Below are 16541 nucleotides of genomic sequence, written 5' to 3' on the forward strand. Positions count from 1 at the left end.
CCTTACCCCTGAGTGCCCTCCACCCCTGGATGTGCCTCCTTATCCCTGCGCGCCCCCCTACTCCTGCGCATCCCCCTCACCCCTGCGCGCCCCCCTACTCCTGCGCATCCCCCTCACTCCTGCGCACCCCCTCTCACCTCTGTGCAGGCTCTTGAGCGTCTCGTAGGTGAAGAAGCTGAGCCCGGCGTAGGGGATGACGCCCAGCAGGGTGGGCGTGAAGCCGTGGTAGAGGGTCTTCAGCCCCTCCTCCCGCGAGATGCGGATGAACACGTGGAAGATGTTGCTGTACCTGGGTGGGGGGGCTCAGCTCGGGCGCGCCCCGCTGGGTGGGGGAGGGGGCGGCTGGGTGGGGGAGGGCCCCAGGGCGCCCCCCCCGCTGGGTGGGGGTCCGCGGCCCTTCTTTTAAGACCAGAACCCCATGGCCCTGCTCTGGGCCCTCTCTTGTGACCGCCCTGGACACATTCCCGCACGTGTCTGTTTTGGGGTGCGGGGCCCCGGGCTTGCCCACCCCCGGGCGGAGGGCACGCGCCCCGCAGGATGTCGCCCAGCCCCCAGCCGCAGGCCCGGCCGGCCCGGCGGCAGGACTCACATCTCCTTCGGGGTCACGGCCATCCGGGCCCGCACCAGGTCCAGCGGGTAGGTGAGGGAGGCGGCAGTGGTGCCGGCCAGCGCGCCGGCCAGGAGGCGGGGCCCCGGGGGCAGCGCCCTGCGGGCGGACAGGGAGACAGGCGGGCTCAGCCCGGCCCGGTGGCCGGTGGGTGTCCAGGCCCTTCCCTCTGTGCCCTGAGGTGTGTGGGCCGGGAGCTCGGGGGCGCAGCGGCCGGCACCCCGCCAGCCGGGCTCTGGTGGAGGGCGCCGGGCGCGAGGCCGACCCGGGGAAAAGGACGGTGGGAAGACAAACCGGACAAGGGGGTCAGAGACACAGCCGGGAGGGGCGGGGCCGAGACCCAGAAGCCGGGGTCTGGGCGGGGCCAGATTTAGAGGGCGGGGCCTTAGAGGGGCGGGGCCCTGCGTCCAGGGCCTGGTCAGTGTTTGGGGGCACGGCTGGGGAATCTGTTTAGAGGTCGGGGTCAGCATTTGGGGCGGGGCATGTGACTAGAGGGCGTGGCCTGCGCTTGGGCCTCCTGCTTAGAGATAGGGATCTGAATTTGGAGCAGAGCTTATGCTTAGAGAGCTTGGAGGTCGCAGCCGGTCTGTTAATGTTAGGGGAGAGGCCTGTGGGCGTGCTCGCCTTTGTGGGCGTAGCCTTGCGTCAGGGGGCGTGGCTGGTGTTCAGGGCCTGATGGTTTGAGGGCGGGGCATTTTAACGGGGGCGGAGCCTTGTTCAGGACATGGTCAATTGAGGGCGGGGTCTGTCAGGGAAGGGGCCAATGTATCAGGGGCGGGGTGTGTTCAGGGCATAGTCAATTGGGGGTGGGGTCCTGTGTCAGGGGGCGGGGTGTGTTCAGGGCGTGGTCAATCCTGGAGCAGGGCCTGTGTCAGTAGCTGGGCCTGGGCTGGGCCTCAGGGGGCATGGCCGATGTTGAAGACTTGGATAGTTTGAGGGCGGGGCACTTTATTAGGGGCAGGGCCTGGGCGGGGCCTATGTGTCAGGGGGCGTGGCTAGCGTTCAGGGCCTGGATAGGTCGAGGGCGTGGCACTTTCGTAGGGGAGGGGCCTGTGCCAGGGGCGGGGCCTTGCTGGGCCTATGTGTCAGGGGGCGTGGCCGGTGTTGAAGACTTGGATAGTTTGAGGGCGGGGCACTTTAGTAGGGGCAGGGCCTGGGCGGGGCCTATGTATCAGGGGGCAGGGCCGGCGTTCAGGGCCTGGGTAGGTCGAGGGCGGGGCCTGGCGCTGTGTGGGCGTGGCCAGCGCTCGGGGCGGGGCTCCGCGGGACTCACTCTCCCCGGAAGCCGTAGTAGCGGCCCAGGACGCGCTTGTACTCCTCGTGCGCGCTGAACTGGATGGCGGCGTAGGGCACCACGCGGACCATGGTGGCCGAGTTCCCGCGCCACAGGCTGAGGAAGCCCTCGTTGAGGTAGGTGAAGTAGAGGAGCCGGAAGGCCTCCTGCGGGAGCAGGGGTCAGCGCGGTGGGCCCAGGCCGGCCGGCGGGTGGCTGCCCCCGGGGCGCCCCGCGGCCCGGCTCCGGGCGCTGCCAAGCCTGGGGCGCCCCCGAAGTCGCCCACTGCTTCTCCACTCCCGTCGGGGTGGGCAGGGCAGGGCCTGGTCCCCGGAGGACGAAGCCCTCGCGCAGCCCGGGAGCTCACCTTGGCAGAAAACTTTTTAGAAGACACTGGAAAAAAAAACAAACAAGAGACCCTGAGAGGCCGGGGCGGCCCGACCGGACCGGAGCTGGGCCCGCGCCCCGCCGGCCCGCCGCGCTGCCAGGCGTCCGGGAGACCCCGGGGCCCGCGGGCCTCCTGCAGCCCGCGCCCGTGAGCGCAGCGCCGGCTCGAGGCGGAGGCCGGCGGGGGGATCGGGGCGCAGCCTGTGGCCGGGCAGCTCCGGAGGACAGGGGTCTGTCTGGGGAGCGCTGTGTCCCCAGGAGGTACGTCCACGTCCTCAGGCCGGCCCAGGGAAGGGGGCCGTGTGTGGGAATGGGGTTTTGCATGGGGGGGGGTTAACAAGGCAAACAGGACAGGGGTGGGAGGACTGAGGCCTCCAGGACCGGCCCACCCTCTCAGTGCCGCCAGCCCCGACAGTGCTGTGTGCACCCGGGAGAGCCTCAGGAAGCCACTCCAGCTTTTAAGTGGGTTTCAAAGAATGTGTGCGTGTGTGTGCATGCGTGTGTGTGTGTAAGTACATACGTGTGTACCTAGGCTAGGCTGCCCTTGAACTCTGGGGCCTCCAGTCCCCAAGTGCCACTACATCACACCGACACCAGGCCTGGATTCAAGAGTGTGCGTGTATGGGTGTGGGTGTGCACCTGCGCATGTGCGTGCACACACGCACACACACACACACACACATGTTGTTGCTGGGACTCCAGCTCAGGTCTTGGGCTCTGTCTGTGAGCTATTTTGTTCAAGGCTAGTGTTCTACCACGACAGCCCAGTTCTACCTCCAGCTTTTTGCTGGTTCATTTGAGATGAGTCTAATGGAGGGCTGAGAAGGTGGCTCAGTGGTAGAACACTCGCCTCCCATACATGGGGCCCTGGGTTCAATTCCTCAGCACCACATAAGCAGAAAACCCAGAAGTGGTGCTGTAGCTCAAGTGGTAGAGCGCTAGCCTTGAGCTGAAGAGCTGAGGGACAGCACCCAGGCCTAGAGTTCAAGGCCCAAGACTGACAAAAACAAAACAAAAAAAAAAGAGTCTAATGGGCATTCCTGGCCAGGCTGGCTTCAAACCACAATCCTCAGACTCAGCCCAGTCCCGGGGCTTGAACTCAGGGCTGGGTGCTGTCTCTGGGCTGTGTGCTCAAGGCCAGCGCTCTACCCCTTGAGCCACAGCGCCACTTTGTGTGTGTGCTGGGAAGCACTGCGCACTGCACAGAGCGGCCTTCCCTCCCACCATGGCCAGGCGCGGTTGGGGTGAGTCAGCTTTCACCCGTGCAGGTGGGGAGGCGGGGTACTGTCTGGCGGGCAGCGGCAGGGGACGGTGGGGGGACGCGTACCTTGGAAGATGATTTTGGTTCGGTCCAGGGGAGCTACCGCGGTCTTGGCGAGTGCTCCAGCCAGGGCCCCCGACAGCAGGGAGCTGAGCACTTGCCGGGGGTCTCTCTGTAACAGAGCACAGACCGGGTCATGGGGCGAAGGCAAAGGCACGTCCTGTGTCCTCCCGCGGTGCAGGGGGCAGAGGCCCTGCAGCCTGGGCAGAGAGACCCCACTACGCAGGGCGGTGAGAGTCGGGGCGAGGGCGGCGTCCAAGGCCTGACCTCGTTCCTACAACTGGACGCCTGCCCCGTGCGCCTGATGCAGCTCTGGGACAAATGTGCACTGCCCTGCCCAGCCCCATGCTTTTTTTTTTTTTGGTCAGTCCTGGGGCTTGAACTCAGGGCCTGGGCGCCGTCCCTGAGCTTCTTTTGCTCAAGGCTAGCACTCTACCACTTGAGCCACAGTGCCCCTTCTGGCTTTTTCTGTGTATGTGGTTCAGAGGAATGGAACCCAGGGCTTCATGCGTGCTGGGCGAGCGCTCTACCACTGAGCCGCCTTCCCAGCCTAGTGCTTAGCTTCTTGCCAGGAGAAAACGTGACTTGGCAGCGTGGCCCCCGCTGCGCTCCGTGCGGGTCTGCCCTGCAGCTCTGTGGCTGGGAGGCCGCTCAGCCACCCCCTGCCTGGGGCCCGCGGGGGCCTCGGCTGGCACCCTGCGCCGGCCGTGTGGCGCTGGCTGGGGGAAAGGGCAGTGGACTTTGAGAGCAGGCGCTGGCCACGCCCTGGAGGGAGGGCTGCCCGCCTCCCTTTGCTGCATCATGTTTTATTTGCTTTTGACAGGGTCTGTGGCAAGGCCCGGGCTGTCTGGTGTCTGCAAGGTGGAGGCTGGGCCTCAGGCCTTGGGCCTCTACCCCCCACCCCAGTGTTTGGCTGGCTTCACCCATGTGGTAACCCACATCACCAGCAGGACTTTTATTCTGGTGCTAGGATTTGAACTCAGAACTTCACCCTTGCTAAGGGAGCTCTACCACATGAGCCATGCGTGCTGCCAGCCCTGTTTTGCCTCCGTTGTTTTACAGAGAGGGTCTTGTGGTCTGGCCCAGGGCAGCTTCAGACTGTAATCTTCCCTTGTGGGAAGCATGGCTGGGACTGTAGGTGGAGGTGCCATTGTGCTTCTTACTGGTTGAGATGGCTGGGCCTTGAACTTTTTTTCTGTGGCCCGAGACCGGGACTCGAACTCCATATCTGACATTTTGACTGGCTGGCTGGTGCTCCACCACCTGAGCCACGCCTCCAACCCTGGAACCATCACCGGTTCTCCAGGTCCCCAGTCCCTGGCTGATAGGGCCCGGCCTTGGGAGGATGGAGGAGGGGCCGGCCGCTTCCTCGGGTGCCGCGTGGCCCTGGCTTGCTCTCAGGCAGTGGAGGAGGGGTGCGGGGGGTGGGGAGGCTACTTGCCTTGGAGGAGACGGGCGCGGGCCGGGCCGCTTCAGCATCCTCAGGCGGGCGCACTGAGCCCTCCTTCACGCCACTACCCATCCCAGGCCTGCTCGGTTGGCCGGAGACTCGGTCCTGGGGGACACGGGGTTGATGAGTGGAGGCGGGGCCTGGCGCCCCCAGGCCCCCAGTGCCGCCCCACGCACCCCCCCCCCCGGGACAGAGCCTCCCTCGTCCCTTATTTTCGTGTGCATCACCAGGGCTGGGATGAGGACCTCGCGCTTGCTGAGCAGGCGCTCTGCCACTGAATCATGTCGCCTGGACTGTTTACTTTTGTGTATGGTGGGGCTTGAACTCAGGGCCTGGGTGCTATCCCTGAGCCGTTTGGCTTAAAGCTAGCACTCGGCAACTTTGAGCTGCAGCTCCATTTCCGGTTTTTAGGTGGCTAATTGGAGATAGGAGTCTCCGGACTTTCCGGAGGAGCTGGGGTGACAGGCGTGAGCCACTGGCTCCCGGACAGACCTTCATTGTTGAGATAGGGTCTCACTTTTTGCCCAGGCCAACCAGTGCTTCATTCCTCTGCTTACACTTCCCACAAGCTAGGATTACACGCATGGACCCCTGCACCCAGCCCAGTGCCTTGCTTGACAAGGGAAACATGACCGGCAGCATGGTCCCGCGGGGAGGCCCGCGCAGCTGGCCGGGCGGGCACTGCACCCAGGCCCAGGCCTCCTCGCCAGGGCGCAGGGAATCCCCGTGGGACACAGGGCGGGACAGGCCACGATCGGTGGCACTGTGTCCACTGTAATTGTGCTAATCAGGAGCCGTGGCCAGCCTCTGCCCGAGATAAAAGCTGTTCAATTCGCTACTTGGCAGAAATTAACTTGGGCCGAAGAACCAGGTGTTCACCCTGACGGATGGGTGGCCTCTGTGAAGGCAGGCAGGCAGGCAGGCAGGCAGGCAGACAGACAGACGGACAGGCAGGCAGGCAGGCAGGCGGATGGGCGGGCGGGTGGGCAGGAATTCTACCTGTGTATTCCGTTCCCTTTCTGTGCCAGTCCTAAAGCTTGAACTCAGGGCCTGGCACTGTCTCTGCGCATTTTCACTCAAGGCCGGTGCTCTACCACTTGAACCACAGCTCTACTTCCCTTGGAGATAAGAGTCCCCAGCCTTTCCCACCCAGGCTGGCTTCAAACCGTGATCCTCAGCTCTCAGCCTCCGGAGTAGCTGGGCTTGCAGGCGTGCAGACTAGCGCCCGGCCCCCCTCTTCCCCTCTGTGGTGTCTTTCTGACCAGCCTGGGGTCGGCCTGCGGCGGTCTCTGAGGGCAGATGCAGGCAGCTGGGCTCCTGGGGGCTGGGGAGCAGCCCCCCCGCTGGGTGTCCAGCCCTCGCCCCAAAGCCTGTTCTTGCTCTGGGCCAAGGTGCTGTGTACCTCGGCACATGTCACCAGTTACTTGCCAGGTGGACAGGCAAACTCCCCTAACATGCCAACTTCTGCTTCCTTTGTACTCTCATGCTGGCAAACTCCTCCACATCCTTCAAAGCCCTTCCCCAAAGCTGCAGCTTCACCTGTCCCAAGGTTAGCTTCAATGACAGGCCTCAACCCCCACCTCCCGCACACACTGATCCCCAGACACCTGTCCCTGCACAAGGCCCCTTTCCAGCCACCTGCCTCCCTCCCCAATGGAAGCATGCCAGGCCTCAGGGAGGCTGGGCTGTCACCAAGCCTCTCTCTCCCTCAGATTCCCATCTGTCACTGCCTTCCTGGGCTGGGATTTGCCAGCAATGGGTGCTGTGGAGCTCAGGCCGGGAGGCTCATGACTGCAACACCAGCTCCTCGGGAGGCTGAGGCCTGGAGGATTGAGGTTGAAACCCGGCAGGTCAGCCTGAGTCTCCATCTCTAACGAGCCTGCTAAAGCCGGGCGCTGGTGGCTCACGCCTGTAATCCCAGCTACTCAGGAGGCTGAGATCTGAGGATTGCGGTTCAAAGCCAGCCCAGGCAGGAGAGACCGTGAGACTCCTATCTCCAATAAACCACCAGAAAACCGGAAGTGGCGCTGTAGCTCAAGTGGTAGAGCACTCGCCTTGAGCTGAAGAGCTGAGGGACAGCGCCCAGGCCCAGAGTTCAAGCCCCATGAACGACAAAAAAGAAAAAGAAAAGGCCTGCTAAAGGCGTGCTCAAACCAAACCCTGCTCCAAACCAAAACACAAGTCCCCCCCACCCCGCTCAGGCGGGGGTCACGGCCCTTCTGCCCAAGGACCTGCTCCTGCACCCGCGGCGCCTGCAAGCATGGCCAGGGCTGGGTCTTCCAGGCCTCCTCTGGCTTGCGGGCTGCCACCACGCAGGCCCTCGTGTCCGCATCCCCCTCCGCTGATTGGACTCTGGCCACCCTGGGACATCCGAGCGCCTTGGCCGGTGCGGGAGCCCAGCCCCGTCCTGGACCCCAGGGAGGTTGGAAAACCAGGCACCATCACAGACGACGATTGCACCAATACAGTGTAATAAAGGCAAGCACAGAGGCCTCCCTCCCGCCTCCCTCTCCTCCTCTCCCCCTGGCCAGGACTCCCTCCGCCGAGCCCTGGCGTCTGAGCACGGGCCACAAAAGGTGCCTGGGGAGGAAGAACATGTCCACAGCACTTTTTAAAAATAGACAGTGACAGGAGGAGGTCAGCCTGGGGACAGGGCTGGCTTTTAAAAGTTAAGTTTCTAATGGAGTCTCGCTGCCTGGGCTGGCCCAGACCACAGTTCTCTTATTTACATGTCTCTCGTACCTGAGATGACAGGCATGCGCTACCGCACCCAGCTTCTCATTGGTTGAGATGGGGTCTCTCACATTTTCCCCCAGGTTGGCCTGGAACTATGATCTTCCAGGTTTCTGGCCCCCTGATAGTTTAGGATTACATGCATAAGCCATTAGCTCCTGGTGTGCTCTAACTTTTTTTTTTTTTTTTTTTTGTTAATGTGTGTGCCAGTTCTGGGGCTTGAACTTGAGTCACAGCTCCATTTCTGGCTTTTTGGTGATTTAATTGGAGATAAAAGTCTCACAGACTTTCCTGCCCGGGCTGGGCTGGCTTTGAACCACAATCTTCAGATCTCAGCCTCCTGAGTAGCTAGGATGATAGGCGTGAGTCACTGGCGCCCGGCCTAAGAGGACATTTCTTTCTTTTTTTTTGTCGGTCATGGGGCTCGAACTCTGGGCCTGGGCACTGTCCCTCAGCTCTTCAGCTTAAGGCGAGCGCTCTACCACTTGAGCTACAGCGCCACTTCCGGTTTTCTGGGGTTTATTGGAGATAGGAGTCTCACGGTCTCTCCTGCCTTGGCTGGCTTTGAACCGCGATCCTCAGATCTCAGTCTCCTGAGTAGCTAGGATGACAGGCGTGAGTCACTGGCGCCAGGCCTAAGAGGACATTTCTTCTTTGACACGGTCACCCCTTCCCTTGCTCTCTCCCAGTTTTTCCCTCCCATTCCCACCCGCAGGTTGTAGGGTTCATTCTCAACATAGTTATTTACTCTTATGCTTTTCTTTTCTCATGCTATAAACATATATTAAAAATTAGCCCAGCCGGCTCCCTGGCCAGGCTTCAAGACTCTGTGCCTGCCTGCCAGCTCCACTGTAATTTAATCAAACTCTCCCGCACGAGCACGCGCACGCGCACGCACACACACACTCTCTCTCTCTCCTGGGCACTGGTAGCTCACACTCGTAATCCTAGCTACTCAAGAGGCTAAAATCTGAGGATAGAGGTTCAAAGCCAACCTAGACATGGAAGTCCATGAGACTCTTCATCTCCAATTAACCAGCAAGATGCTGGAAGTAGAGCTGTGGCTCACGTGATAAGACAAAGGTATTGAGACCCTGAGTTCAAGTCCCAGTACTGGCACAGACTCTCTCTCTCTCCTTCCCTCCCTGTCTGTCTCTCGCATGCCTGGCAGGCAAGCAGTTACAACTGCACAAAACCCAGCCCCAGCAGTGGCCTCAGAGGTGTGGGGTGTGAGTCTACCTCTACCTCCAGCCCCAGCCACCTGGGGAAGCTGAGGCAGGAGGAAGATCTTATGGGTTTGAAGCCAACCAGGACAAAGGTATGTCAAAAACAAAATAGGAACAAAATGCACTGCAGGTGTGGCTCGAGTGGCAGAGGACTTACCTGCCCTGGGTCCAAGCTCCAGTAAAATAAATGAATAACTAAATAGACACACCATAGACTACTTTGGAAAGGAAATAAAGGAATGATGAAGAACCGGGCACTGGTGGCTCACACCTGTAATTCTAGCTACTCAGGAGGCTAAGGCAGAAAAATTCCTGTGAGACTTTTTTTTTTGTATGTGTGTGTGTTGGGCGGGGAGGGGGTCATGGGGCCTGAACTCTGGGCCTGGGCGCTGTCCCTCAGCTCTTCAGCTCAAGACAAGCGCTCTACCACTTGAGCCACAGCGCCACTTCCAGTTTTCTGGTGGTTCACTGGAGATAAGAGTCTCACAGACTTTCTTGGCTGGGCTGGCTTTGAACTGCGATCCTCAGATCTCAGCCTCCTGAGTAGCTAGGATGACAGGCGTGAGCCACTGGTGCCCAGTCCTGTGAGACTCTTGTCTCCAATAAACTACTCAGAAAAGCCAGAAGTGGCACTGTGGCTCAAGTGGTAGAGCACTAGCCTTGAGCACAAAGCGGCTCAGGGACAATGCCCAGGCCCTGAGTTCAAGCTCCAGGACTGGAAAAAAATTATGACCAGTGGGCAAATCCACAGAGAAGGTAGACAGAAACTGTGTAAATAGTAAACTTGTAAACTGCGTATGAATCAACAACATATAGACTAGATATATATGCTACCCCCACATATCCTACACACACACACGAACACGTGTGCACAGTGCATACCTATATGCATCTACACACAAACATGCCCAAACCCACATGTTCTTCTAATTATTATTCTTACTGTCTTCTCTGGCTCCAGAACTGGGGCGTGAACTCAGGGCCCATGCACTGACCCTAAGCTTTTTCGCTCGAGGCTCGTGCCCTACTACATATCTCATGGGGGGGAGGGGGTGGGGGCTGGGAAGGTGGCTCAGTGGTAGAGCGCTTGCCTGGCATGCATGAGGCCCTGGGTTCGATTCCTCCGCACCATATAAGCAGAAAAGGCCAGAAGTGGCGCTGTGGTTCAAGTGGTAGAGCGCTAGCCTTGAGCCAAAGAGCTGAGAGACAGCGCCCAGGCCCAGAGTTCAGGCCTCAGGACTGGCAGGGGATAACAAAGAGTTTCATGGGCTTTCCTGCCTAAGTTGGCTTTGAACCCTCCATCCTCAGATCTCAGACTCTGAGTAACTGGGATTACAGGTGTGAGCCACCAGAGCCTAGTTGGTTTTTCAGGGCTGGAAGTAGTAGCCAAGTGCTCTGCCCCGAGCCACACCCCAACTCCAGCCTATATGTTTTAGATGATCACCTTTAGTCAGTGATGGGAAACCCCAGTGGCTTCAGTTTCCACAGGAGAAGCTGAAGGTGACACGACCCTGAAGAACCTTCTAGCACCGTCCCGTGGCAGAGGGAGCCAGGCTGCTCTTTGCAAGCTTTGCAGGAAATGCAGAACACGGCTTTTCAACAATAAAGCCACAGGCCTCCTTCCAGCAGGCACACACGCACGCACGCACGCACGTACACACACAGATCACACACCAGGGAACTTCACAAGTTCCAGGAGTCACCAAGCCCAGCACCTCTCCAGGCCCCAGGCTGGCCTGTGGCTTTAAGGGGCTGAATGAAACCTTAGCTGGCCGGCTTTGGTGAACTATTTCCTTGCTCTCTGCTCAGTGAGGCAAGGAGCTCTGGGGGGTCACCCAGGGGCCAAGGTTGGGGTGCACCCCTGTCAGGCCCGCCCACACAGCCCAGATGTGCATCTGTCACCTCCAATCACCCCAGGGCCACTCACGGTCACCCCTGCACTGGAAGAGCCTGGGTGGTGGGGTGGGGCAGATAAATACAACTGAGGAGGCCCAGGGGAGTCCCAGAGCAGGGGGCCAGGCTTGGGGGGGGGACTGTACCTGCCCCGCCCCAGCAGCCAGCGGCTCCAGGACAGATGCTAACTTGGGGGTCATTTTGCTCCTCTGGCCCAGGGGATTATTCTCAGGCCCGGAAACGACTTTAAGCTGCGGCACCTGCTGTTGCAATGAAGAGGAAAGTGGGGGTGGGCTTTTTTTCCGCCTGGGGGAGCAGAGCACGGTGACCCTGACATCCAGGCTGGGTGGCACTGGTGGACGGGCTGACGGGGTTATTAGAAGCCCCCCCACCCCGGGACGGGGAGAGAGCGGGGGGGGGAGAGCAGGGGGGACGGCGGTGCCCACGGTGGGGGGGGACACCGGCCTGGACACGAGGCGGGTCGGTGCGGGACGGGGTGAGAGGTCACGGGGTCAGGAGGGCGGGTTTGGGGGGATCACAGCGCCAGCCGTGGGGTGTCGCGGACAGGGGCCGGTCGGGGATGCGGGGGCCCCGCGTCTGGCGTGTGGGGTCGTTGGGTCCCCCGAGCGGGGTGCCGGGCCGAGGGGGCCCGGGGGCGGTGTCAGGCCTCGGGACGGGGTCGGCGGGCGCGGGGCGGGGGGCGCCAAACGCGGGGCCCCTGTGACCCCGCGCCCTGCTGTCACGCCCCGCCGCGCCGCCCCCGCCCTGGGGCCCCGCGTCAGGCCCCGCACCCTGCCTCGGCGCGGCCTGACAGGCGCAGCCCCCGGCGCCCGCGCCGCCCCGCGCCCCTCGCGTCCCGCTCACCTGCCCGGACGCGTCGCCGCCGCCGCCGCCGCCGCCTCCAGCCGCCACAGCCCCGCCTCGCGCGCCCCCCACCCCCGGCGCGCGCCAAGGGAGGGGCCCACGCCGCGCTCGGATTGGGCGTCCTCTGGCCAATCAGAAATAGAGACGGAACAAATTGGCGGGCCAGCGGAAGATGGGTGTGTGTGCTAGCCAATCGTTGACGAGGAAAGGCGGGGTTACCGGGAAAGGCTGCGGCTCTCCCCTGCGTTCCTGCGAGGTGCAAGGTCTTGGGAGGCAAGACCTGGAGGTTGGCGATGATTGGAGTTCTGGTGGAAAATGGACGTCCTTCTTAGCCAGACGCTGGTGAGCAGGGGCGGGGCTCCAGGGAAACTGAAGCAAGTGGCGGGGCTTCGGCTGGGGAGGGGGGCGAAACGGAGGGCGTAGCCTGAAGGGCATCAGTGATTGGCTGAAGCGCCTAAGACGGGCAGGCCGCTTGGCCAGTCATAGCAGCCGAGGGCGGTGCCTCCCAAGGCAGGGGGCCCAGGCGTGCAAGGTGCACCGGGCCAGTGCGGGCGCTCGGGGCGGCCCCGGCGGGCCGAGCCTGCCCTCCCTCCGGGAGCACGGCGCGGGAATGGGGCTTCCCACCCTGGCATGCACTTCGCCGCAGAACTGTTGACTAGCCTCCGCCCCCGCCTCCCCCGCCGTCCCCCTGCGGAGGACACGGGACGCGAACTCGCGTCTCCCCGCGCCACCTGGCGCCTTTGTCCCGACCTAACCCCAGTGCCTCGAGGCCCAGGGGGGGTCAGGACCCCTCGGTCAGCATAGGTCGCCTTCGTTGCGCAATCTGGACGGGTTTCTCTTTGGTGGAGGAGCGGTGACCTGTCCACGCCCTGGCCGCCGGCCTCGGGCTGGGCACCGGGAGCCTCAGTTTCCTCATTTAGAAAATAAGACATGGAGCCAATGGCTCACACCTTTCATCCCAGTTACCTAGGAGGCTGAGGTCAGGACTGAGGTTCGCAGCCAGCCTAGGCAGGAAAGTCCATTAGATGCTATTCCTTTTTTTGGTCAGTCATGGGGTTGGACCTCAGGACTTGGGCGCTGTCTCTGCTCTTTTGCTCCAGGCTAGCACTCCACTACCGTGAGCCACGGTGCCACTTCTAGTTTTCTGGTGGTTAATTGGAGACAACAATCTCACAATCTTTCCTACCCAGGCTGGCTTCAAACCATGACCCTCAGATCTCAGCCTCAGGAGTAGCTGGGATTACAGGCGTGAGCCACCAGCGCCCGGCTCCATCAGACTCTTTAATCTTCGATCAATCACCAAAAACCAGAAGCGGAGCTGTGGCTCAAGTGGTAGAGCGCTAACCCTTGAGCACAAAAGTTTAAGGATGGTGCCCAGGCCCTGAGTTCAACCCCAGGACTGACTGGCACAAAAAGAGTGAGAAAATAAAACAAGACAAGAAGCTGGGGGTGGGGCGGGGCTCCCTGCCCAATAGTATCATGAAGGAAGGAAGGAAGCTCAGAGAGACAATGGTCTCCTGCCAGGGTGCTGTTCCCAGGCCCATTCAGAGCTCTGACTCATCTGGGCGGACAACCTCACAAATGGGTCGTATTTCCTCTAGGTACAGGCTGGGGCAGGTGGAGATCAAGTTCAGAACCAGAGAATCCCAGGAGGGAGCAAGGCTGGGCTTAATTCATCCATCTCACTTTCCCAAAGAACCAGTGCTCTGTAAGGCTGTGGACCACCCCGGCTAGAAGGCTCGCTCCCCAAGGTCCAACTATGATCATACTGCAGATGCCCCCAGCTCTTGAAATTCTCTGTTCTGGGGTTCACTTCCCCACCACCCTCCTCCGTCCTGGAGGAAGATGCTGGGGTTGGCACACAGCACACCCTAATGGGTCTGGTTTTGGCTCCATCAAGCCACAACCTGAACACAGCCAACAGGCTCAGGTCTGCGGGGAGAGGTGGACCCCTTGGGGAAACCCTCTGTGCTGGGTTCAAATCCCTGCTCCTTTTTGGCAGTGCGGGGCCCGAATGCAGGCCCTTGTGCTGGGCCCATGCTGCACCCCAGCTTCCTGTTAGGTCCCTGCAGGACCGGTAGCAAGGAGCTCCAGCTCCTGCCTGTTTCCCAGTGGTGGTTAGGTCCCGTGGCGGCTGGTGAAGGCTCTGGGTGTGTGGGAATCCGCTGAGGCTGGACTCCCAGTGGAGGGGGAGAGAAGGCCTGGCTCACAGCATCCACCCGCCGGGCCTCAGAAAGGTGCAAACAGAGCTCGTAGGACTGGCGGTGCTCTTAGGGGACAGTGCCAACTGGGGCAGGGGTCAGGCAGCGGGCCAGCCCCGGTTGTCTCCATGGGTGGTGCCAGCGGCGTTGGCAGGGCTCTGGCTTTGGCCTGGTGTTCTTGGCAACACCTGGCCTCCTGTGTGTGCGGCCCGGGCCTGTGCCCGGTGGGTCCAGTGTGCCTGCCCAGCTCACCCCGGCAGGCACCACTGTGGTCCCCTTGTGTGGGGGTGACTTTTAATGTGGAAAGTGGGTTCCCAGAATTGGCATGGGGGGGTGGACGTGTCCCATTCCTGGGGTGATACCCTCCTCCGCACTGCAGGGGACTCTGAGGCAGTGGAGGCGGGGCCTGTACTGCCCAGCACTGACTTGGGCCCGGTCCACGGCTCCCCCAGCCCGCTGGCCCCGCACAGCCCGGCCATCTCCAGCCTGCCAAGGCCTCACATGGCCCGGCGGCCCTTACCCCGGCTGTTACACAAGACATTCCCAGGCCAGGGCAGGGAGGACTGATACAGAGAGCAGCCCCTCCCTCCTGAGAGCTGGGGACACTCTGCCACAGGGTGGGGCGCTTCCCCTTCCTTCAGGTGAACCTCAAGGCCACTAGGAGCCTAGGGGGCCCCAGGGGTCAGGCGCCGGCCCTGTGATGGCATAAGACAAGCAGCAGACGTCAGCTGACCTCGTATGGGGTCAGGACAGAGCACGTGACCCCCAGGCCCCGGTGGATCCAGTGGCTCATGGACTGGAGCAGGCCCTGGGGGATCCAGGCATTGGGCCCAGTAGGTGCAAAGGCCCTGGGGCGGGCAAAGCCCCAGCCATGCTGGCTCTGAGAGGCACTAAGTGCTCTTTGGTACGATGTACGTGGAGGGCACTGGGGCAGGAGCCACGAGTGGCCCAGGAGCCTCCATACCCCAAGTGACCCCGAGGCTGCCCAGGGCAGGTATGGAAACTGGTGAGGATCGGGCACTCAGGCCTCCCGGGGGAGGGGGAGGAACATGAGTGGCTGCAAGGAGAGACCCGGGGGCTGGGCAGGCAAGCCTGCTCCCACGCAAATCCTGCTGCCTGCCCACCGGCCTCCACGGGAGGCTGCCTGAGGACAGGGAGGCATGGGGAAGACCAGCACTGTTTCCTGGGAAACTGAAGCCCAGAGGGTCCACCCAGGCACCAAGAGCTGCGCGGCCAGCCTCCTGGCGCGGCCAGTCTCCTGGCATGGCCCGGCTTACAGGCGTGCTGCCCCCCCCTCCAGCCAGAGGCTGAGAGCTGAGGCTCAGCAGCTCAAGCGCCTGCTTGGTGCCACCAGGGGTTGGTGGGAGTGCAGATGTGGACCTGCCTGGGGCCCAAGCCGCTCCCAAAGCCCCCAGCCCCCACGGAGACACGCGAGCCCCTCCGACATCAGCGTGAGGTTCTTTATTCCCAGGGGCACCTCCATGTGGCCCCAGGCGGGGGACATGGTGGGCCACAGACCCCGGCCCCACCAAGTCTGGTGGGGGCGGCCTCGCAGCCTGCAGAGGTGAGGAAAGGGGCAGGAGGGGGGCCGGCTCGGCCAGCTGTGGGGACCCCGGGGCCGCTGGTCTCTCTGTACCGGGGATCCAGAAGGCCCCGCTGGCTGAGGGGCGCAGGTGGAGGGGGCAGGAGGGACAGGGCCCCCATCCCTGCCTCGGCCCCAAGTTTCATGATGCATCCAAGGTCAGGCAGAGGCTGAGTCTGGGTCACAGCACCAAGCTGCCCTTCTGGCCTGTCCACAGCTCCTGGAGCTCGACGCGGCAGCCCAGGTCACGCAGTGCGGCCTTGGCCACGTCCTCGCAGTCGGGGTGGGCGGCCCTGGCCTGTGCGATGAGTGCCTCAGCCCCCTGCTCCAGGAGGGGCTTGGAGAAGGCCGGGCTCCGGGACACCAGGTTGCGGATCAGCATGCAGGCCTGCTTCTGTCGGGGAGAGGGCTGTGAGCTGGCGGTGTGCGGGCGGGCATGGCCTCCCCTCTGACCTCCCTGTGATGGGAGTGAGAGTTGCAGCTGGGCTGGACTAGAACCGGCTCTCCCAGGAGATGGGGGCCCCAGAGGCAGGAAGGACTCCTGCTGTCTGACTGACTAGTCTCCTGAGGCCCGGGCTCAAAGGGATGGGCAGCCGGGCGCCCGTGGCTACTCAGGAGGCTGAGATCTGAGGATTGTGGTTCAAAGCCAGCCTGAGCAGGAGAGACCGTGAGACTCTGATCTCCAATGAACCACCAGAAAACTGGAAGTGGCGCTGTGGCTCAAGTGGTAGAGCACTTGTCTTGAGCTGAAGAGCTGAGGGACTGCGCGAAGGCCCAGAGTTCAGGACCCATGACCGGACCCCCTCCCCCCATCCCCCCCAAAAAAAAAGAAAGAAGAAAACTAAGTCCACAAAGGCTGGGGACGTGGCTCAGAAGTGCTGGATTCAAACTGCAGTGTTGTTCAAAGAACAGAAAAGTGGAAGTTGCTGGCCTGTCTCCACAGCCGGTGGGTGACTCAGAATACCAACAGGTGACGTCCAACCGGGCCGGAGGGAGGGCCGGGG

General features: G+C 62.1%; 2 protein-coding genes across 2 annotated transcripts in view; both read right to left on the reverse strand.

The window, feature by feature from the left end:
• Slc25a42 (solute carrier family 25, member 42) overlaps window positions 1–11793 on the reverse strand; it is a 13567-nt gene extending 1774 nt beyond the window's left edge. Inside the window, exons 1-7 of the mRNA XM_013028315.1 lie at window positions 11755–11793; window positions 5030–5143; window positions 3595–3700; window positions 2248–2273; window positions 1881–2047; window positions 590–706; window positions 138–289 (exon numbers count right to left, since the gene is read on the reverse strand). Coding sequence (XP_012883769.1) covers window positions 138–289; window positions 590–706; window positions 1881–2047; window positions 2248–2273; window positions 3595–3700; window positions 5030–5110 — 649 coding nt within the window. The 5' untranslated portion in view covers window positions 5111–5143; window positions 11755–11793. The remainder of the gene's footprint in view (window positions 1–137; window positions 290–589; window positions 707–1880; window positions 2048–2247; window positions 2274–3594; window positions 3701–5029; window positions 5144–11754) is intronic.
• A 3608-nt stretch (window positions 11794–15401) lies between these two features.
• Armc6 (armadillo repeat containing 6) overlaps window positions 15402–16541 on the reverse strand; it is a 16505-nt gene continuing 15365 nt past the window's right edge. Inside the window, exon 8 of the mRNA XM_013028395.1 lies at window positions 15402–15931. Within this exon, the coding sequence (XP_012883849.1) occupies window positions 15719–15931 (213 nt within the window). The 3' untranslated portion in view covers window positions 15402–15718. The remainder of the gene's footprint in view (window positions 15932–16541) is intronic.

Source organism: Dipodomys ordii, unplaced genomic scaffold, assembly GCF_000151885.1.
Source record: "Dipodomys ordii isolate 6190 unplaced genomic scaffold, Dord_2.0 Scaffold108, whole genome shotgun sequence".
Classification (NCBI taxonomy): domain Eukaryota; kingdom Metazoa; phylum Chordata; class Mammalia; order Rodentia; family Heteromyidae; genus Dipodomys; species Dipodomys ordii.